Here is a 24,109-nt window from a genome sequence, read left to right as displayed (position 1 = left end):
CTAACACAGGAATACCAGAAAGAACATAGATGATGTGCGCAATGTGCTTCCTGCTTATAGCATTTAGAGCAGAAGAGAAAATGTTTGGCAAAGTTCACAAGCTTTAAGGTAACATTAGAAAAACATTCACCTCTTTTTGCTCGTTTGATCAAGAGATTTATGTTTTAGAAAAGAATATAGGTTAACACAATCATGTTTGCATTTGGCATCTTCTTCTGTTTGATGAATGTGGCGGTGAACAAGGCCATACTTTGGTTCTTGTTCTGACCGTTGACCAATCTGAAAGATTTATCTCTTCTACACATCTAAAACTCATGCAATTCAAGAATGACAATTACTCCGCAGCATGGAGTTCTTCAAATATGGTGAATCTTTCGAGCCTGCATATATAGGAAGGTCAAGGGCTTTCTTGGCTATCCTACCATCCTCATGAATCCTTGCTATCAGACTCTCGAGCGACGGAAAATTCGCCTGTGAGTTCAAACAGAATACTGTCAAACAAGCAGTTGATGTAAATTCCTCTATTTTTCTTTGTTCTTTCTTTACTTTCCAATACCTCTGGTCTTATGTAGCCTACAATAGCAAGGCGCAACTCCTCCCCGTAAAAGTCCTCACCAAAGTCATGGAGTAGCCATGGCTCCTGGAACCGATAACACTCTGTTAGAAAGAACAAACTCCAGACAACTATAGACAAGAGCACACTTACAATAGTCTTCTCGGTGTTGTCAAAGTATGGGTTCCAACCAATGCTCATGACCATCTTGTAGATGCCCCTTGTTGAGAGTCCTGCCCAGCCAAAGTAGACTCCTGATGTGTGCTCAGAGAGTATTGTAGAAAAATTTTCTGCAGGTAAATTAGCTGCACATATTGCAACATGGATGATCAGTGTTGACAACCAACTAAACAAAGTGAAAAATAACTGTATGAGCAGTAAATATTACTAATATTGATTCATTACACTGTTTTGGAAATTTAAAGAGAATGATGTAGTGCATCTCTCTCTAGAACAAAAAAGTATCAATAATAAATTGAGTCATTAAGTTATTTATAGAAAGGGAAAGGAATGTAGCATGACAAATGTTAAGTGGTACAAATCAGGATGGAAAAATATTTTAGTTCATAGTATGAGTAAATGTTTCTTTCAAATAAAGAGATTGTAACAATGGAGGATAGACTAATACAAGCAATGAGGGCTACCAAAATAATATTCATATTTCATAGTATGTCTTCTTTGCAACAGAACCCAAAATGACCTTAGTTATTAACACAATCCATTGGTCTCCCAACAACACCTCTCTATCAACCTCATTTTCATCTCGCTCCAACAGAAGACATACTATGACCTTAGTTATTAACACATCATTTTCATCTCGCTCCAACAGAAGAAAAACTTTGGACCATACCTTTGACGTGGTTAGCGTTCTAACCACTTGATGTTTCTCCACGTATAACTTACAGTTGCACCTTAACCTTTATATACAGTTGCTAAACTAAAGTATTATCACTGTTCACTCGTTAACTTGTGACTTCAGGCAGCCAAGCGCAAGAGGCAAACAGTCAGAACTGGGTCCAACAAAGGTCAGATATAGAAAGTTGTAAATCCTCATCCAGAGTTTATTTTCACAGTTTCAAACCTCAAATTACAAGGGAGCAATTCTACCATTGTACCAAGGCGGCAGGGCCCACCATCGAAGGAGTCAAAATATTATAATGTAAATTTTGCAGAACATTTTATGAATGTTCACTGTTTCTACCGGACCGGTACGGGAAAACCTAGTTTTCCACTTCTCATGCAAGCGCTGCCTCCGTAGCGCTCACAAGCATCGCCTCCACCTAAGTAACGCTCGCGAGCATTGCCTCTGCTTCCGCCTCTCCAGGGCTCATGAACATCGCCTCCAAAGCAGCAATCGATGGCGACCTCCGGTTGCCACGACCTCACTGCACTGCCATGTCTTAGGTAAGGTCTCTTCTTCTCTTCCTCCTCCATCACTTCCTCTTCTTCCCTCTTTCTTCCTCCTTCCTCTGCCATCCCTTCCTCTTCTCTCTGTTTTCTTCCTCTCTGAAACACCAGTACTTACCAGTGTACCATGTGTTGGTACATCAGTGCAACTGGTACATACCATTTCGGGCCGATAGGGCAAACATTGCATTTTATAAGACAAGAACTGAATGTATCAAAATGAATTCCTACTATCAGAAAATAATAGTATGACTTTCTATAGTAGTGCAACTATCCTAAGACCATTTTCAACAATGTCTATACCTTGATTCCTTAAACAGATCAATTGAATAAGAAGTAACTAGAGAAATTATTTCACAACTAAACAAGAAGAGATAAACCAACAGACCAAGTTTCACAGATTACATTCATCTTCTTATATGATCTTTAGAAAATTCCTTATAATATTCCAAATCCAAAGTCCAGCTTGTAGAGAGAAAATAAAATTGAAAACAGTTGCACAAGGCTTCAGACACCTTTGCGAAACAACAAACAGAGGCAAATTCGCAGTCTTTGATATCCTGACTCAAATATGCAGTTATAAACTTCTTAAATCCTGACATACCTGTTGGTATCCCAAGTACCTTGGAGCCCCTACCAAATCCCTTAATAACAGGTCCTCCAATATACCATGGTTCAATTGGTAAAGTGCCTTCAATCCCTGCAATTTGTAGGCAGGAAATCTTCAGAAGCGAAGGAAAAACTTACACAAAGTGATAAATTTTTAAACAGAGCTTTAAGAGCATACAATCTTCAAAAGGAGGTAAGCCCCACTTTTCAGGATGCAGATCAAGCAAAGAATTGATTACCACATCCGCTGAACTGTAAAGACCAGCTTGTTTTGGAAGAGATGGCACTGCTACCACTGCCATTCCTGCTGCTTTGCCAGCAGCAACGCCAGGCCTGGCAAGTACGAGACATCCTTGAAAGCACAGCCATATACAGATGACATAGAGAAGGCTACATCTTCAAGACCAAGTTCTTGCAAGCAAACTATAAAAACAGAGTATAGAATAGAAATATATATAGTAAAATTGGAATGATGAGGATGTGCCATGTATCCATTTTCATATATCCTTAGCTATCCTGGTGGGACCAGGTCTCATCTAACATGCCAACAATCACCTACATGTCAAGCCCCTCATATTACTAAGCATTAATACCTATGTAATATTCTATATTTTACCTCTTTGGAACTTGATTATGCTTAATGTTCTATATAGCTTATCCTTATTATAACTTTGATTGTTCTTCTATACCATCTTATAATATCTTAACAATAAATTAAATAAATCATACCCTGGACATAGGATGGGCTGCATTATGGTGTAAAATAGAAAAAGGATCAACAATCAAATTTATCTTTTGACACTCGGAGCGTCGCCTTTGCAATTCTTAACATAACTATAGGACTTGGTACACAAAAGACTTCATTACCTTCACTAAGATAGTCTAGGACAAACAAACCAACTACTTTTCACTTTAAAATTTTTAAAGTATTTTTCTTCTGAAAATTCTATAATATTCTTGTTTATTAAATTAAATGTAAATCATCGACATGAGCAGCCCATTAGATATTCAATGGTCCTTGCATCACTGGACAAACAGCTGCCCTTTGAGTTTGTATGTTCCTATAAAATTCATTCACGTTCAGAACAATCATAACTCAGTGACCATTTTAACTATCTTTATTGGCACTGCATCCTCTTTTTATAATAAGAACCAAATCTTTGTATGGAAGATTCAACAAGAAAGCAGGATTGAATCTATCATGTAAATCATTAGGAAAATACAAAACCAAAGAAACTCACAATTAACAAATTGAATTATATTTAATTTTGTTTATTTGGTTTATTATGTCAGCATTGAAGGTCATACACGTCAAACAGAGGTAAATTCAACTTAAACAGTCAAAGATCAACCAACAAAATTTGCATTTATATCAGATATAGGCATAATTATAAATCTGCTCTATAATTCTTCCCATTATTGCAGAAGCAAAATAATCATAAAACAAAAGAACAATACAGTAAAAATACATAAGATATTCATTACTGTGTAAAATCAAAATTTGTTATTTCATTGTAATTTCAGTATTCAGAGAAGAAAGGACTAATACTAAAACTCATGAAGATATATGATGGTGGAAGGAAAGAAAATTGAGGAGAATTAAGATTTGAAAACTTACAATGAGTCCTCGATCACCAAGCAATTTGAAATATCAACATTCATTCTTTTGGCAGCTTCAAGGAATCTTGTCCACAAAAATTCAAAATTTCCAAAGTAAACATTAATATAATGAACAATGTGCCAAGCATAAAAAAATCAACAAATCATGCTACTCGTTTTAGTGTCTCACATTTCTGGGGATGGCTTTCCCGTAGTAACTTCATCACCACCAATGATAACAGAAAATGATTCTTTCCAGCCTAAGTATCAGAAATAACATTATGAGAACAAATAAGAGAAAGTGAGAAACAATAATCAAAATGCCAGCAGTAGGAGAAAACTTAAATAAATATATCAATATGTTAAAACCAAGGAATGTTGTATCACGTATTAGACCCATATCAGTCCCTGGCAAGACCAGTATGTAACGGTGTACTGACACATGGTACTGGTCAGTGTATCGATACACACCGATGTTTCGAAGATGAAAGAGAAGATGCATGCTCAGTGGAGGAAGAGAAGGAAGGAGGAGGAGGAAGACAAAGGAGGATGAAGGAAGAGAAAGGAAGAGGAGGAAGGAGTTAGAAGAAGGAAAAAGAAGAGCGATGGAGGAAAAGGAAGAAGAAGGAACAAGATGAAAGGGTGGTGGAGGAGGAAGGAAAAAGAGGAAGCGGTGGAGGAGGAGGAAGCATACAAGGCAGGTAAGTGATGATGAATGATAGTAGAGGCAATGTCGGCGACGAATGACAGGAGTGGCAGTGTTGGATGGCAAAAGCTCGAGAGCCATTCCATGCTCCTTGTGAGAAGAGTGCTAGCAAATGGGCTCGCATACGCGAGCCCTAATTGGAGATTTAAGTTTTTTTTATTTTTCTAATGGATTGGACCTGACCAACCAAAACGGGGCCAGCCCAAGTACCAGTCTACACTCGGACCAGTAAGTACTAACTGTTTTGTACCAGTCTGGGTGAAACAGAGAACCTTGGTTTTGAAAGATAATGCTTTTTAAGCTGGCATTATACCTTGGTGGAAAGAAATCTTTGTTTCTATGCAGGATTTTGAAGAGTTTGAAGCTAAGGCGGGGCCAGCCCAAGTACCAGTCTACACTCGGACCGGTAAGTACAAACTATTTTGTACCAGTCTGGGTGAAACAGAGAACCTTGGTTTTGAAACATAATGCTTTTTAAGCTGCCATTATACCTTGGTGGAAAGAAATCTTTGCTTCTATGCAGGATTTTGAAGAGTTTGAAGCTAAAGCCATAGTCACCCCATTACTCCTCAGATGTTTAATCAACCGATTAGCACCTGGCAGAGCTTTGATATTGCACCACCTTCAGTTAAAAAATGCAGTAATTCAAGTCAAAGTTAAAAAAAGAACCTTCAACAAAATACTGTTCCTTAGTTAAAAAGAAGCATAACAAATATGGCCTGTCCATGCATGGGTCATGACCACGTGTGGCCAAGAACACTGGCTGTGACTGCTAGGAATTGGAATAAGTCCTCATAATCAACTCTATAATGTATTTTATTCTGGCATTGCTCTATATGTTTATGATTTTTATTACTAATAACTGATTGTTAAACTAAAATTCCAGCAACATATTGTTACTCTTCTTGCATCAAGTTATTGTTTATCTGTAATTCAAGCTCTAACTAACTGCCAGCATACTTTTGTGAATTTCTAAACCATGGTTCATAACAGCCCAAACAGCTTTCTTAAGCCTAATTATTTAACCTAAGAATCCAAGACATCTTAAACTTCCAGCAGGTCCTACATTATTCTAAATTAAGTATCAAGCTCAATTCATTTGGATATCATCCATGCATGTTCAGTATATCAAATTGGATTCAGCAGATGATTGCAATCCTGGTCTAAAATAGCTCTAGCTACCTACATTTGGATGTGGATTGAGATTTTGGCATGTTGACACGTAACTGGGTGGAGGAAGAAAATACAGGAAGGAAAAGAGAAGGGAGAAAACCAAATATCTCAAAATATCAGGAAACCTCTAAAGGTTCACCCCAAGGTCTCTTAGACAACCTAGATTCCAGTGGCAAACAATTTTTTCCCTTTCCTTCTTTGGCATCAATTGAACAGAAGAGAAATGAAAAAGGAAGATTATCTGCTTGAATTTCTCTTTTCTGAACATGACCAAGGTTTTCAGTTCAAACTGTTTGACATGCAAATACATATTAAATGTTGAAACTCAACATGATTTGCTTTCAAAAATAATCAAAATCAATAACCAATAGGCCTCAAGATACTTGCTACATTTGTGATAACTGTTGAATTCAAATTTTTGTATGCTGTAATTTTAGAAGAAATTTCCCTATAATTTCATCGAGAAGTCTTCAAACACCTGAGCTTGTGTGTCCTCCGGTTCAGAGAAAACTGGAAACTGACTACCCCGAAAGGAAAAATTTTATTCTCGTAGATATTTTCCTATTAATATTATAAAATAACCATGGGACCAGTAGTTTTAGGCCAATTTTAGGGACCCAAAAGGGACATATCAAAAGCCTATCAAGTTCAAAATTAGTGCACAACTACAATAGTCACCAGGGGTTTGTCTTCAGCTCTCTTTGCTTAAAACTAAGAACAGGCAGTAATAATAGCAAAACCAACTTACAGAAAAAAAAGGCCAAGAACTGGCCCCTGGAAAAGTGATTTAGTTTTTCGGAAAAAAAAACCAGCAAAGATGGAACTGCAATGGTGTTGGATCCCTTTTAGTCCCTCCTTTCTAGTAGTTTCTTCTCTCACAATATTACTATCTCCTTTTATTCAATTTTCTTAATTTGTCAGCCACATACTGTCTTAGCTGCAGTTTCGGAAAGAACAGAGGAAAACATTATCTATAAAAGGTGTGGGTACATTCACTGTCATCAAGGCCCTTAAACAGTCCTTTCTCTACCTCAGACTGCACTGAGGAAAAATGTTAATATCATCGCTAAAGATAGGCGAAGACATAAAAAAGAAACATGAGCATTAAGTGACACTACATTCCCTCTAATCATATATTGCAGCTGTGTTCAATAATGAATGATATAGATAGCACAAAGATGATAATCACAGGAAGAATGTCATGATGCTTACTGGTCAGAGAACATTGGAGAAATTGCAGACATGAGCTCCTCAGTTGTCAGAGAAAGTGAAAAATCTTTCACAACTGCAGTTGCAACTTCCAAAGGTGTCCTCCCTATTATTTTCTGAGATATTTTATTGTCCCATCTTTTGCCATATTTAACAAGGAATACTTTGAGAACTTCATTCATGACACCATCTGTCACCGGTTAAAGATTAGGAGATGAACTCTAAGCATGAAACTTAAAGAAGAAAGCTCGGTACATAGACATATTTGTAAATGTATCTCTATGTGTGTTGCAACAGCATATAAGTCAAAGGTCCATCTCACTATGTGTGTGATTTTACGACAGTAATGAAATTGGAAAAAATTGTGAAATATATATTGTACTTACCATGAAAAAAATGATCAAGAAAAATGTGGGTAAGTACACACCTGTATTTAAAAGTGTACCATCCAAATCAAGAATCACATGTGAGACCATCCGAGGAAAATGCTTGGTTGCGGCCATTTTCCAAACCTCAACAAAGCTATGAAGTTGGTTCTGAGAACCAATAGAAAGTCAGTACGAGTAACTGCACAAAGCTTCATGAAACAACAATAATTTCATTTTCATTTTAGCTCTATACACAGAAATTGCACTGTTCTGGTAACTATAAGCAATGGCAAATTTTTATACGTTCAAATTCCAGTAAGTAATATATAAAAAGTCTACTATATTCTTTCTAATTTCTAAAATGATGTTATAAAAACAAAGTATACTTGTTCTTCATTTAAAAGTTGCATACCATAAGACCTCCAAATTTTGTGAAGTGAAGAAATTGGTGAACTTTTTTTTTGGGGGGCAAATGATAAGTGGTGAAGGCAGAATTCAAACTTAGGACCTTGTGATAAACTGTTAAAGTCTTTACCAGCTAAGCTAGCTCACACCTTCATTGATTAACTTATTGGTTATGTATTCTATCACAATTAGAAGAGAATTCTTCTTCTAGTATGTAGTAACATTACGTTAATATTCAAATATTATATCAAGAGTTCAAGACAATATTATGTACAAAGAATGGCACTATTCATCGACACCAATGTTGTTGAAGGTGTTGGGCTATTGCGCTAAAAGATGCCAATGTTCTAAAATGCCGCAGGTACTAGGCACTCACCTATATAAAGATGATAAAAGAATAAAAAAAAGAAGAAATTCAATCATTAAAATAAAAAAAGACAAAATATAAGTTCCATATGATTTCAGATTCAAATTATCACCGCAAAATATCAAATTATATTCACTTAACCATCTACAAAACATTAAAGTACTAAATTCTCCAAATCTAATAACAAAATAACCCATGAAAAAGAATATTAACATCAAAATTAGCACGATTCAAAATAGCAAAAATTAACAATTCGAAATTCTAGTAGTCACAAATACAGTAATTGACACAAATCATAAACTCTTATTTACAATAATTAACTATTATAAACAAAAAATTAACATAATTTTGCAGGGGAGGAAGCGCTAGGGCTAACAGCGACAGGAGGCCGAGAGGAGGGCGGACTCCTGGAAGAAAGAGAGAGAGGCGGACAGGGCCGTCCAAAGAAATGGAGAGGTATAGAGGATGCCATGGAAAAGGAAGAGGGAGAGAGGGCTACCGCCTCCAGCGCGAGGGTACGAGCGAGGCCTACCCGACGCACTGGAGAGAGAGAGAGAGAGAGAGAGAGAGCGAGAGAGAGACCGAGTACAGCAGAGGGTGGGAGCGTTGCCCTGCCAGAGAGAGGGAGAGAGAGAGAGAGAGGTGTCGAGGGGAGAGAGCGCGCTAAGAGAGAGGGAGGTACTGCGGGAAGGTGTCGCGCTGCACCGCCGCCACCGCTGGGAGAACACTGGTGGTCGGTCGTCGGTCGACTTGCATCTAACAGGGATGAGGGTCGGGTCAAATCGGGGATGAGAGATGGGCATGAGGCTTGCACCTAACCACTGAATGACACTTCATCAGCGATACGAAGCAAGCAAAGCATGGAAACCTCATCCGACCAACATAGTGATTAAACAGATCAGGTGTCTTACAAAGCGTATAGATCCTCAAAAACGAACATTTTGGACAAAAGCAATATTATTCCCGACGGCTTAAAACCTTAAACATCTGTGACGATGAGAAAGCCCAAAAGCCATATATATCAAACCTACTTTCGAAAATGTCAAGAAGAGATCATCAAACCACTCATACTAATAAGCACAAGAAACTGCTGAAAGATTCGTGTACGATAAGTCCATCTAGAAAAGACCAACCGATCAAACGTTCGGCGTTCAAGTAAAAATTATGAATTAGCATCTGCAATGATACGAAGCATCGACTAAATGGATCGTTACAAGAATTCTCTGAAACAACTCCTCTTGCTAAACACCCAACGCTGCAATCCTTTTTTAGAATTGCAAGGCTAAAACCTGCACAAATAATTCACCTCGACAGGTTATTTATTTATTTTTAACTCATAAATAATTCAATCATACGACATTCATATCATGTTTAATTATATTTTAACAACTCACCTACCAATAGGAAGCCAACATAAATTGCATGATCAAAACGTGAACAAGCAACAAAATCTTTATTTATCATCATATAATCATCAAAATTTTATATTATATCACAGTGAACACCCGTGTATCTATATAACTACAAGATCACCATAGCATATCCAAAATAATATTGCATATTAATATCATATAACTCCAAAATAAAAAGAGTTTCAAACAATAATATTTTTCCTCAAACATGTTCACGTGTATACCAACCAAAACTTATTACAAATGCATACAAATATATATTTATTAGTACTTTTTACAATCAATTTGACACAACATATCAAATGTCAAATCATTCTTATTATTTCTATCAAATATTATAAGCTTTACATTTAGTTCAAAGTAAACAAAACCATAATTATAATTATACGGTATATTAGAATAAATATCATATTCATATAAATGACAATGAGTTAACCATAACATCAATAAATATAGCTAAAGATGTATGTATAAATTTATAATAAATATAACTATAGCTAAAAGTAAATGTCAAAACTATAGTCATAATAATACCAACAGTTGCTGTTATGTTATATGCATGTGATAAGACCCAGAATCATGTTTAACCCCAATGATATAGATAACACATATCTTCCTTGTCCAGAAAAAACTAGCTTCCGAATAAATACCAATGTAACCCCTATTGATAGGATCCACATCATAGCCATACTAATCATGCAAAAGCAGGTATCAAAAAATTGGCCTCCATAGGTTATTTATTATTTTTTAACTCATAAACAATTCAATCATAGGACATTCATAACATGTTTAATTATATTTCAACAACTTATATCTAACAAAATAATCCAACATAAATTGCACGATCAAAACCTGAACAAGCAACATAATCTTTACATGGTCCACCAAGTTATTTACCATCGTATAATCATAAAAAAATTTATATTATATCACAGTCGACACTATACATTTACATAACTATAAGATCACCAGAGCATATCCAAAATAACATTGCACATTAATATCATACAAGTCCAAAATAAAAAAAGTTTCAAACAATAATATTTTTCCTCAAACATGTCCACACTAGACTATTTCTCGGGATTTAAAAATTCAAAGAATAAACATATGAGCAAACAACATCCCAATAAACACCATAACTCATATACCAATCAAAATTTATTACAAATACGTACAAATATATAATTATAAGTACTTTTCATAATCAATTTAATACAACATTAAAAATGTCAAATTATTCTTATTATTTATATCAAATACTATAAGCTTTATATTTATTTCAAAATAAACAAAACCATAACTATAGCTAAATGGTATATCAGAATAAATATCATATTCATATAAATGATGATGATTAGTTATCTGTAATCAAAATAAATATAGCTAAAAATATGTCTAAATTTATAATAAATATAACTATAACCAAAAGTACATGTCAAAAATATAGTCATAGTAATGCTAACGACGACGATCATGTTATATTTCCGTGATAAAACCTAGAACCATGTTTAACCCCTATGGTATAGATAACATATATCTTCTTGTGTCAAAACACTAGTTTCTAAATAAAACCAATATATAACCCCCATTCGTAAGTCCAGACTCAAATTGTGTATCCTTGATTCACTTAATAATCAAAACACTCCTTCTCCTAATTATACACACAATATTATTCACAAATCACTCATAAAATATAAATAAATATCATATATATATTAATTTTATTTTATTCTTCATTTTTCATTGTTACCATTTCTAATTATTCTAAAATTTTATCAATTCCCTATACACTGTAAGTACGTTTATAACTTGATAAACATGCTTAATCTCTCTGTTAATTCCCACATAATATTGCGACTATAATTTTATCTTTTTTAAAAAAAAAAAGAAAAAAACCTAAAGTACAGCATAAAGTAATTAATTTTACAGGTTACATTTACCACTTAAAGCACTATTACAGATTAGCTTTGTCCTTTTTTTCCCCATCAGATTAGCTTAAAACATAATTCTTTGAGAATAAACTAATGATAATTAAAAATTAATATTATTAAGGATCCTATTAACTTAGGAAGCTAAAATTAGCTAATTGATAACCCTATTTGGTAATCTAATTAGCAGGAAAGTTACAGAATTCAAAACCATACCTAATTTAGTTTTCTGATCTCCAATGCCAAAAACGAAGGCTGGTAAGTTTCTTTCTCCCTCTCTCTTCCCTTTCTTCTTCCTCTGTTTCCTTTTTCTCTTCTGCTTCGCTTCTTCTGTTTTTTTATTTTATTTTCTTTTCCTATTTTTTTTTATGGGTTACGGTGGTGGCTGGCTTAAGGCGGCTGTAAGACGCGGTGGTGAAGAGGATTCCTTAGTCGTGGAATTCCGCAATAAAGACCCAATTTTTCGCTGCCGTTTACTGCTATTTCTTGAATCCCCCCAACAGATTAGCTCGATTAGTTAGTAAACAAACTGGTATTATGCTTGCAATACTTGTAAAATTAAAAGAATTGACAGAGGAACAAAAAGATGAGATCATGGTGGGAGTTACCAGAAACAATAGGCAAAACCTAGCGGCGCTCGCAGACGACCATCGTCTTCCTGGAAACTTGATCGGATTAGAGGTGAAAGAACCGCAGAAGCAACGGCGAAGACAATCTCCGACTCTCGAAGAATTCGTGGGCACCCCACCTCCAGACCTCTCCCCCCACCTTGAGATGATCCGCCGTTCAGGTGGTCGCACGAATCGCAAAGATGGTTCCAAGGAATGTTTTGGTTGTGTATAGTGTTTCAAATAATATTGTTTTACCTTGGACAAACACATTGGGCATAAAAGTAAATGTCATGGGCGTGTCGGGTATTTTAGATATTTTGTTTCGTCTTGAGTGGCTACACATTACATCCAGAGAGACGCATTGAATGCTCTTCTTTTACTCCTCCAATGGATGCATCACATATGAAAGGAGATGCCTTCCGTACTAATTCAAATATTCTTTTATCATCCTAGATGTACCATGCATAAATAGAGATGCTACGACACATTATATGTTTAGATTTTCTTTTGTCTTGATCAGATATATTACATACAAAGAAAATGTTTTAGGTCATGTTAGATCTATCATTTTTTTTTCTTTTTTATCCCTGAAGAAAGTATTTTTTTTTCTTTTTTATCCCAAAAGAAAGCATGTAAACAAGGTGCTTTAGTCATGTTGGATAATATGGGCACATGTAAACCTTCTATAACACTTGTATTATTAATATTAGTATAAGTAGAAAGCAAGAGGAGTTTTTCTTCCAAAGAAGAGCTCCTTTATTTTATTTTTAAGAGGCAGGTTGGGTGTGCAGGTTGATAGATCAAGCTACATGGGTTTAAACACTATTGATTTGACCATACTTGATTAGGCATAGGCTCAAATAGTAAGTCTATCGCTCGTCAAATATTATAGATTTATCATGGGTCAAGTATGTGATTAGCCATTGTAATTATTTTTATTTTTATTTTTTGTGCTTGACTTAGGTTAGATTTGGCTTTCTTTTTATGTTGCATATTTATTAAGGTTGATCATTTTTGCTCCATCTATTGAAGTCGATCTTTTGTGCATGAGAAAATTCTTAAAAGATCTTTCTGCCTATCTTTTTAGATAAAAAGAGGTGTGCAAGAGGACCTTTAACGAGATCAATATTATGAAAAGGTTGAGTTATCTTGCTTGATACATTAAGATTTTCTTTATGATTAACAAAAGAAATTTGAACAACTTGAGGTCATATGATAAATGAGGTTGTTACAGCCTTCTTTGATTATCCACTACTGACTAAATGAAACCCAAAACCTCTTGTTAACTCCTCAAAAGATATATGAGAATATCAAAAGATATTATTTAAGTCTTATGTATATATATATATATATATATAAGTCAGTGTTGTCTAAATAGTATGCCAAGGGTTCGTTCATCCATATCGTTTTAATGGTAAGTCGGTGTTGATTTATTAGTTATGGGGCAAAAAGATCATAAGTAGTTTAAAAACTCAAGTTTAATTTCATAAATTCAAATGAAGATAAACATGAAGAGATTAGTTTTTTTTTTTTTCCTTCAAAAAGAAGATAATGAACTAACTTATAACGAGTACATGAAATGGCTTCCTAATTGGCATCTCTATTGATCTGTGTACAAATGTGACTGAATGTAAACTCCAAAATGACTTGTCAATACATGGATGTCTCTGATAATGTTTTGTGTCTGCCAAGGTGGTGCACTCTGTCGATCGACAGCATCCACAACCTGGAAATCCTCAGTGCTAATACAAGATTAATTTTTCGACATGTATGAACAGCTTGGTAAAACACATCGATGGGTTTGTGATTCTTATGTTGCTTTTACTTCAATGTTCCATGTCTTCCTCCTGTTGAGCTTTTCAAGGTTTAGCATGAACCATACTACATATAACACACCACAAGATACAGCCAGAGATGATAACAGTGTTGTGATCCTTTGTAATTCCATGACCCAGTCTTGCATTTCTAGTATTACCCATGTAACCAAGTACCAGTAAGACCTGGCAAAGGAGCATTCAAACAACCAAGTGAGGAATAGAGTCAGTGTATATGTCGCTGAGAAGTCCATATCACGGGCAAACCATCCACAAGGACATCCAAAAGTGGCAAGAGAAAAATGATGAAGAAATAGTCTGACAATAGTAGATAGATGAATCCAAGAGAAGAATGCACCCCCCAAATATTTGCAGAGATTACAACCTTACGACATCGTCCTCTTCAGGGAAAACCTTCTCCTATGTACATCACCAACAACAAAGTTCAAAGAGGAAAATAAAAAATAAAAACCAATAAAGCTATTACCTACACCTTCTCCCTCTTAACATTATACCATTTCACCCACATTACCACTTTATCCCACCTCCAGAGTTATTCATTTACACCATACATGTATCCCTCCACCTTGTATGCCTTAAAACCGCTTCAGCTTTACTTTCACCAGTATACCACCATATCCACCACCACCACCTCAAATAAGAAGAGAAGAGACAGGTATTAAACAAGACATGGTTCCTTTTTTTTTATTTAATTTAACCCTCCGTTGAATCAGAGACTTCGACTAGTTTGACTGTGGCTGAGAAGGGAAAGACCTTGTATGCTGGATGGGTGGAGCAGGATGCCGAGGTGAGGGGCACATAGTCTGTGAACGATTTAGCATGTAAACCATCGTCGGCGTCTGATAAGCATGGACAAGACTAGCACTATCGGTCGAGTCGCCACGTGTGGTTGCTCTCTGCCATGAGTGCGAGCTCAGTCCCGACAGCACATAAGCACGCCCCGAGGCCTCGTATCTCTGTCGACTTGCCATCCTGTCTTGCATCTCCCTCAGTTCTGCATCCAGAGCCAAACATAGTTGGTCGTTTGACTGTGCAGCCAAGGACTCGGACAGTATCATTCGACGCTGCTCGAGTATTGAAACTGCATCAGATAGATCACCTCGCTCGGCGGCAGCCCTCGCATCAGACATTGCCTCAGCAGACTCAATACGGTTCCTCTCACGGTCGACCTCAATCGAGGGGGTTTGGGATAAGATGATTTCTGGCCTCTGAATTCTTACTTCTTTAACTTCCAAATGAACAGTATCTTTTGAAATTGGGTCCCTATAGACACAGGCCACCTTAAGGAGTATTATCTCTTCTTTGGCACATGGAACATTTACCGAAACCAGAAAGTCCCTCTCTTCATCAGCATAAAGGTCACCTACCTCGATCAATCCGGTGCGAGCATCATTCAACAACTGATTCCTGTAGCTACCTGATTTTATAGAAGCTAGCTGCACACCAGGATGCACACACTCCACATCCAACTGCATCTCCTGCACGACCACACTAAGAAGCCCACCAATGCATTGTGCAAAGGCATCCTGAATGACGATCTCTGATTCAATAAAAGAGAAAGTCCCACCAGAGACTTCTGAAATAGAATGCATGGCAGCAGAGTCATGGTCAGCACCAAAACCAAAAGCGTGGACTGGTATTGCTGTGCCACTAATAATTGAGGGCGGCACGAGTGATTTGTAATCCAGTTGTGAATGTTGAGCTCCAGTTGCACTCGAGGGAAAAGTGTAAGTGTCCTGGCCATCAGAGAGAAGGATGATGCTGCACACTGGATTCTTCTCCTTCCGTTCTTCAATTACCTTGACCCCCTTCCTAAGGCCTTCGGCGATGTTTGTCCCTCCACTGGACACCAAAGAATTGACAGCTTGCAAAGCCTGCTGTCGACCAGAGTCGGACATTCGCCGCAGGTGGAAAAGACGTCGTGCAGCTGATGAGAAGGCAATGACCGAAAGGCGATCAGATGGCCCAAGGTTTTGGATCACAAAACTCATGGCACGCTTAAGAAGTGCCAACTTTGTGCCAGCCATGCTGCCGCTGACATCAAGCACGGTAACCAGGTCTATTGGAGCACGAGAGTTTTGTGACGCTGTGGAGCTTGCGTTGTGGTTTCTGCCAGGATTCTGTTTCATGCTAGCATGAGGAGCCTTCAGATGGACCAGGACAGCAAAATTCTCCACCAAAGCTGATTGTGAAATAGCTGAGAATTCGGGATATGTCTTGACCTCTACTATCTTAGGACAATTTTGTTGGGAATTTCTGACTGTTTCAGATAGCAAATCCAAAGGCTCATCATCATTAAAATTTTCCGGTTCTAATTCACGAAAGTGAGAAGGAAACTGTTCACGCCGCCTGTTTGTGGAGTCTGCATGAGGAAGTCGGCGGACAACAGTCATATGACCTTCCTGCAGCCAACTGACTGGGTTTACTCTCGCTCTTCCATGAGGATGCTCAGAAGGTAGAGAGCCTTTGAAAGGGATCTCCTTCCAAGTGGCTTTGCAAAGTGGGCAGACATAGTTGCCATGCTTAACATTTGAAGTGATGCAATGGAAGTGAAATGTGTGGGAACACTCGGCAGTGAAGAGTGCATGACCATGTCCCGCTTTCATGGATCCAAGACATATGGCACATATTTTCTGAAAAATTAATTATTGCAATGTCAAGAAATCGAGTGTCAACTACAATACTTAGAAGCCTAAGTAAAATCTAAATACAGTGAAATGTTCAAGAAGCAAAGTTGAACAAGAATTAATTTGAAAATGATTGCAAAGGGAGCTCATATGCCACGCCATCATCCAAAAAGCAGTGCAAATCAAGTGTATAAACAGCATTGGTTATTCTTTAGAACGCTCATGATATATATCATCACATTAAACTAATCAAAAGCTTTAGTCGGAACCACAGATATTAACCGGCAACCTTTCACTTAGTAATATGAAATACAGGTTTGGACTGTGCATATAGAACACATATCATGTCAGTAGAATTATATATGAAACATGCAAGATTTTGACAGCAAGGTAGATCCTGCTAATCAAAATAGTATTCAGGATAACACGCAAAAATAGGAAATTTTGGTGAATCTTAGCTCGTAAATTTGCAATATTCCAATTTTTATTTCCTGCAGTTTATTGAATCTGAGTTAAGGCTGCATCACACAAGGAGAACCTGAATCGATAGGAGAATGTATAAGCAAACAATTAATCACAAAACCAAATTGGCAATGGCACCCCAAACATGAGCAAATTAACAAGACCTTTAGTTCAGATTGTTCTGTCTCCTAGGAAACATTCTAGTGGTTAAGGCGCAGCTCAAGCAGTGCACACAGTCAAGATGTCAGGGGAGTTCGGGTGCCACCATAAGCGTTTAGGACCCATCTTATGTAATACTTAAAAAAGTTCAGTAAATTGTGTGTCAACAAGAAAACAAAACTGTATTACAATTTGAGACTATTGGCTTGACAACCTCAGGAAACAGTGTTAGACATTGGAAAGAATGCATATTGTGGTTTATCTTCTTCTGGCTGTCGCTTAGCTTTTATGATAAATCAAGCATGAAACTCAGCAAATCAACTGACAAAACGCTACATTGCCCCAAATCACAGCATTTAAAGCACAGCGGTTCAAGGAAAAGGACGACATCTGTTACAATTTCCACAGTAAATGGCTTCTTATTTGAGCAGCTCAAGCACCAATTCCAGACAGGCAGTTTGATAAGCAAGCAAATCTTATTTCTTTCAAATAATATGTCTCATTTAATTTGGTTTTCTAGGATATAAAAGGCAAGCACTATATTCTATATACCGCTCAAAAATATAAATTTGGGCCAACGAACAAGACAATGAGCAAATCAAGAAAAGTTTTGACCAGTCCACCAAAATCGATACAAAATCATCATTTTTCCCTCATAAAATTGCTTCGAAGTTTATCCTCAGAACCACCACCAGAAATGGTCAACAAAGACTTGTTTTAATAAAGCAAACCAGAACAAAACAATTCTTCACATGAAGCGGTCGACCCCCTTTCGAGGATGTCTGAAGGCATTGATGCATTAAAATAGAAAAGAGAACAGGCGGTTCACCCTTTCTTTTGGAGCGAGTCAGATGTCATTGGTCCTCGAAGGGCAAAACACCAACAAAAGCAACATCAAAAGAGAAACAAGAAAGCAAAAAAGGAAGATCTATAAACATCATCGTCTGAATCCATGTTCTGAAAGTACATCGCGCAAGAGTAAAAAAAAGAAAAGAAAACCAGAGAAAATTCCTTGGGAAGAGAGCAAGCACAAGCATTCTATCGCTGATTGTATGCATAACTCTTACATGAATCCACCAAAACGCCAAAACAATCCTTACAGAACGATGGATCTCATCGAGAAGCGAAAAGGAACGAAAAAAAGGCCGAACCTTTGACGATCTGCTGCCGGATTTGGACACCCGGAGGCTGCCTGAAGACAGCGTGGGAGTCGACGGCATCAGCGCCTGGAACTCCGAGGCCCCCACCGACCCCGCCGGCGAGGACGTCGCGGTCGCAGCAGCGTCTGAGACCCTCCAGCCGGCGGCGGGCCCACCGGAGGGGAACCCGTCGTCGCCCATTGCACTCGGGACGTGGACGCAGAGGTTCAACCCCATCGCCTTCTTCGCTTTCCTCCACAAACTCCCCATTCTCTCCCTCCCTCTTCGTCAGCCCTCTCCTCGAGAATCGCGTGCCGAGCAATATCAAGATCCCGCCTTGCCTCCCCGACCGCACTCCCCGGTCCAAAAAGATCAGATCTTGGAATCAGGATTCGGAAACCTCTTCTCCTTTACTAGGATCAGAAGAGGGAAATGGTGTATATAGTCAAAAAACAAGGGTTGGTGGGAGAGAGGAGGGAAACAATGGCGGTGAAGGTGGAGGCGGTAGCGGCGGCGCGGTGGGGCCGGGTCAGCGGATGGAACGAGCACGGGAACGGGAAGGGTAAGAGGAGGTGCCGGGTTCTCGCGCGGAGGGAGCCGCCATTGGAGACAGAGATGGTTTTGACCTTTCGAGCAGACTTTTGGGAAACGAGGCGAGGAGGGAGAGGAGGGGAAGAAGGAAGAGGGAGAGGAGAGTAAGAATTCTTTTACTTAAAGAGAGATGATGAGCGACAGACGGATATGAAAGATTTTGTCGGGTGGTTTTGACTTCTCGGGGTAGGCTGGTCTGCTTTGGTGGATTGGGGGAAACGAGTTTCCCATGGCATGCTAGAAACGTGACGGGATCTCTTTGTCGGGCGAGTAAGAAATACTAGCGATGTTTGGTCAACTCATCATATCCTTGCGTATATGGATTCCTTTTAATTAATTTTGACTTAAAAAGCTGTCAAACTGATATTATAATTAGTGTTATTTTTCTGTCCTCTCTTTAAAATTGGATTTAGAGGAAGGATCAGAAACAAAGAAAGGAAGACTTATCCAAACTGAAGCTCTTTTTTCCTATATTTTGCTAACTTTGAGAGATACTTTGATTGAGAATCTCACTCATGAAAGTTAATTGAAAACATAGAGTCAATCATATATTAAAAAATTACAAATCCTTCTCAAACTCAAGATTCAATCGAGTTTTGCTTGTATCAGTCTTGCGCTTGGTCCATTCTTAAGAACAGCAAAGAGAGAAGCCAAGTCTAAAAACCCTAGTCTAAATAATATTTGTCGCACAAATCTATCGTCAAAGCTCAAGTTGAAGACTCTAAATTGGCGTAAAGAAATCATGCAGTAGATAAGGATGCATTGAAACCTGACACCCACAAAGCAGGTAAGTGTCAATGGCAGGTTTGAATGGTACAAGCTTCGTTTCCCTTTCACGCATCGGTTCTGCGGATTCAATGAGGGGGCAGTTTAGGAATATAAGGCGGAAAAGACGGCCAACCACAAGTCCTCAAGAACAGAAAACAAAGTAGAGAGAGAAGGAAAAAAAAAAAAGAAAGCGTTGAAAGGAGATCACGATATCTCCCGACCTAAATAAAGCGAGGAGAGAGAGAGAGAGAGAGAGAGAATGGAATGATATGAAGTGAGGCTGAACAAAAGGAGAGAGAAAGAGGCGGAGGAAGAAAACAAAGAGCAGAAAAATCCAAGGCAGCATTTAAGGAGGGGTTTGCTCTGAAGCGGCGCTGCCTTTAACGCAAGGCCTGTGGCCCATCTCTAGTTAATATATTTCTCCCATCTCCGTGAACAGTGTCGCCTTACCCTTCCACTTCTACTCACGGCGCAGGAGGAAGGCGAGATGCTTTTGTATCAGTCGAGTCCTGTTTAGAGGCACTGTGGTTGCCATCAATGGGAGGGGATGAGGAGAAGTGAGGAAAGAAGGTGGCATCGTACCCCATCTGGACTTTATGACCTGGTTGTATGTTACTGTCAGATACAGCTAATGGCAAGCTGTTGTGGTGCATCAGACAATGGCATGTCCACTGCAGGGAAAGAGAGAGAGAGAGAGAGAGAGTGGGGGACATGGGGTGGGGGCGAGCAATGAGTCGAAGCAATCCTGGTGTCGTGTTCGTGCGGTGAGTCGTATCATTGGTCTCTGTCACGAAACGATTGGAGTGGGCTTCTGACCTGGGCATTCGAGTCGTGGCCACCACGTCCCCTCGTGTTTCGCCTCCGCCTGTGCACGTGGGTTAGTGACCCCATCCCACCTGGCTCTCGGACAAGGCGGGCCCACTCCCTGGTCGTCGACGTGGTCCCGGACGGTGCGGTTCGCGCGTCCAATACCAAAGTGCTCAGTTGCTTGCCTCCAAATTGTTATAAAATATTCTTTTTTATATAATTTATATATTAATTTAATATATTTTATATTTAAAATATTTCGATAATGATTTATCAAACTCATTTATTAAAAATTGAGGATTCAAAACCTCCAAAAAGAAAATATTCATATATAGAACTAGATTAAAAAAAACATAGGTGTAAGTCCATTTATAGTTTGGAATACTCAAGTCAAACTTGTAGGTTTGGTCGTAAAAAAAAGAAAAATAGATTTTTTTTTCCTGACAAATTAAATTTTTTGAACTAGTGGCGATCCAATTTGAAATTTTTATTATGGTATGTCAGAGATTATGACCTCTCTCTATTTTCGTCTAGTGCCAATTTAATATTGATATAATATGGTGGTGTATTTAACTTATTTAACGGATTCAACTGTTTGAGTGTTAATATTGATATTAAGTGATTGAATTCCGTCTTTTATCATATTCCTTATCGGCATACAAAAGTAAAAATACAAGACTCCAAACTCACCGCTTCACCGTCCGGTTTGGACCATTCCCACCCTACACAACTTTGTGGGCCCCAGTCTCAGATACCCCACTAATATTACACCGTGCCTGGGTCGGTAAGTTCCAACACGAGAACAAGACGTGACCAAACAACTTGCCTTTGGAGTGGTCAGACTTGTCATCCCCCAAACAACTCAACCGTCCTCCATTGTCGACGGTGGAGTGTTTGCTGGTACAAAGAACTAATAACATATATCATTCATTACTATCAGATATAGTATAGTTGGTCTGAATTCTGAACAATAATGAATCATCCCATGGTGTCTTATAATTTTATCAGAAATACTTTTTTTAATGTGAAGTAAAAGATATATATATAAATATGTGAAAATAATTATATACGTCCACTGCTTGGCTTTACATATCAAAAATTTTGATATTGATTAGCTGTGGAGGTATAAATTGTCTCCTGGCACGAATGTTGTTCCGTGCTGTGATAAGTAAGATTATGAATGTATTAAACACTTCAAGTAACATAATTTTTTCTTTTATAGAAAACTATAATATTTTTTAGAAAAAGAAAACTATAATAGAAAGGTAAGAAAATCTATGTTTGTTAGGATTGATAAATATTTTTAGATTTAAATATCCTAATAGCATAAAGATTTCTAGTATAGAAAAACTCTTTACAAGGGAACTCTATAAATTAGGATTTGATTTTTTTATAAATATCTTATATATTTTTAGGTTTTGATGAAAAAAAATGTATGAGAAAATAGTTTAGTGTTCCTATGTGTCTCTCTAGGACTTGTACAAAGATTCAAAGAAAATTTATTTATTTTTTAGGCTTATGTGAAAAGATATAAAAAAATTATGTCCGATGATAACTCAAGGATTTTATAATTAATTTCATATATAAAAATTTTAATTTTTTCTGTAGATATAAACAATTAAGTGTTATAAATATTATGTCGACTTTCTAGCATATTCTTTAGTAAATCTTATGCTGGTTTTTCAACTTTCTCTCCCTCCCTAATAAATTTGTGCACAAAAATTTATTAGGGTTGTAGATTATTAATTAGTATTCCTAAACAACATCTTTAGAAAATAATTATGATAACAATTTTTTTCTATTTACCATGATGGTGATGTTATCCTCTTTCTTTACGAGCCCAAATTTTCTATTATTGTTATTATATCTAGATAAAAGATTTTAAAAATTTTAAATAATTAATATTTATTAACTTTAGGAAACTCTAAAGATATGATTCTTTTATTTTATTATGATTTATTTTATTGGCCTTTATTCGTGTAGTTTTTTATTGTCTGAGTTAGAATAGTACCGTAATAAATGAAAGTTCTTCAATGTTAGTCTTAATGTTCGTGTCCACCCAAAAAAGTCTAAAAATTATTGAATTAAGTCAAGGACATTCTCGATTAATACTCCTTTGATAATTAAGTTAGTATTGAGTTCAAATAAGCTCTTTAAAAAAAAAATAGTGCATAAGAAACGCATATAAGGGGCCCTTTTTATAATGGGCTATGAGAGTCATTACTTTCGAGATCATCAGCGATTACATAGAGTAGTTACGCATCATTCTTGAGCCATATTGAGATAGTGGCATCATGGCATATCGGATCTAAGACAAGGTTAGATTTGAGTGCTTTGAACTCAAGACGTGCTTTGACTAGCTTAACTATGTCAACCACATGATATGTGAGTGGGCTCGAGCCATCAATGTATCAGCCACATGGTGTTGTATCAACTATGTCAATCATGTGTTATTCGAGTTCTCGACATGTTAGCCATGTGATGCTCAGGAGTCTATTAGGTCATTAGTCACCTATTGTCAACCCCTTCACTTCCCCACTTCTTGACTCACCCAAGTGCAACAAGGTCAAGCCGAGAAGTAACTTGGTCGATATTGTTGACATTGTAGAGGAAAGACATGGGTAGTTAGTTGGGGCATCATTGATACATACATTCGGCCATTTCGACTACACATTGTTGATACGTGCCTTTGGTCATTTTGGTTGTGCATCGTCCATATGCACTATCGATCATTTCGGTTACATATTATTGATATGCACTTTTACCTTTTCAACTATATATTATCAATATATGTTTTTTGTCATTTCAATTGTGTCATTGATTTGTACTTTAGGGTATTCTGACTACATGTCATTGATAAGTGCTTGCAGCTATTTTGGTTATGTATCGTCAAGTGCTTTTGACCATGTTGACTGTGCCTTTGATTACATTCGAATGTGTACGGTACTTTCATCTAGTGAGATTTGATCTCCATGATCTTTGTAATAAAAGTCTAACACTATGCCCATGAGGTTGACTTTTATTCATCCATTTAGAGATTTTATGAACTATCGGATTCAGAAGATCATCATGATTGAGCCATTTCGATCTTGTATAATGGTGGATTGCCAAATAGCCAATTAATCAAACCATCAAATGAAGAGGCAGTTAGTGTAAGGGTCACTCGGACCCTACAAACAACCATCCTTCTCCCTTTATTCTTCTCACACCTTCAAAGCAAGTCTGAGCATTTAGACCTTCCAAAGAATTTGGATCTTTTTAACTTTTAAAAAATTTTCAAGGTTTAAATTTTTTTTCTTCCGACTCTACTTCGACCACCTTTACAAGGGATTTTAGTAACTCGTTTATCTTTATCTCATCGGTTAGTGATAGCA

The 24,109-nt window shown here is 37.3% G+C and overlaps 2 protein-coding genes across 10 annotated transcripts; both read right to left on the bottom strand.

The window, feature by feature from the left end:
- Positions 1–35: 35 nt before the first annotated feature.
- Positions 36–12,643, bottom strand: LOC103985667 (bifunctional riboflavin kinase/FMN phosphatase). 9 transcript variants are annotated; one of them, XM_018825669.2, is made up of 13 exons: positions 12,345–12,484; positions 11,953–12,221; positions 9,611–9,685; positions 7,684–7,792; positions 7,260–7,446; positions 5,366–5,496; positions 4,359–4,428; positions 4,188–4,253; positions 2,748–2,902; positions 2,565–2,660; positions 707–858; positions 557–640; positions 36–471 (listed from the first exon to the last, which is right to left on the bottom strand). In XM_018825669.2, the coding sequence occupies exons 4-13, from the start codon at positions 7,757–7,759 to the stop codon at positions 322–324; spliced, it is 1,167 nt and encodes a 388-aa protein (XP_018681214.2). In that variant the 5' UTR covers positions 7,760–7,792; positions 9,611–9,685; positions 11,953–12,221; positions 12,345–12,484; the 3' UTR covers positions 36–321. The 9 variants fall into 9 exon arrangements, with proteins under 9 accessions (XP_018681214.2, XP_018681215.2, XP_064965588.1 ...); XM_018825670.2 differs by lacking the exon at positions 9,611–9,685; XM_065109516.1 differs by lacking the exon at positions 11,953–12,221 and having other exon boundaries at positions 9,530–9,685; positions 12,345–12,482.
- Positions 12,644–14,467: 1,824 nt separating this feature from the next.
- LOC103985668 (E3 ubiquitin-protein ligase WAV3) lies at positions 14,468–19,291 on the bottom strand. The gene is made up of 2 exons (XM_009403442.3): positions 18,582–19,291; positions 14,468–16,815 (listed from the first exon to the last, which is right to left on the bottom strand). The coding sequence occupies exons 1-2, from the start codon at positions 18,837–18,839 to the stop codon at positions 14,905–14,907; spliced, it is 2,169 nt and encodes a 722-aa protein (XP_009401717.2). The 5' UTR covers positions 18,840–19,291; the 3' UTR covers positions 14,468–14,904.
- Positions 19,292–24,109: the final 4,818 nt, after the last annotated feature.

The sequence above is a fragment of the Musa acuminata genome, chromosome BXJ2-5 (assembly GCF_036884655.1).
Source record: "Musa acuminata AAA Group cultivar baxijiao chromosome BXJ2-5, Cavendish_Baxijiao_AAA, whole genome shotgun sequence".
NCBI lineage: Eukaryota > Viridiplantae > Streptophyta > Magnoliopsida > Zingiberales > Musaceae > Musa > Musa acuminata.
The sequence above is the reverse complement of the archived record's forward strand: the minus strand, read 5'-3'. Positions and strand labels throughout refer to the sequence as shown.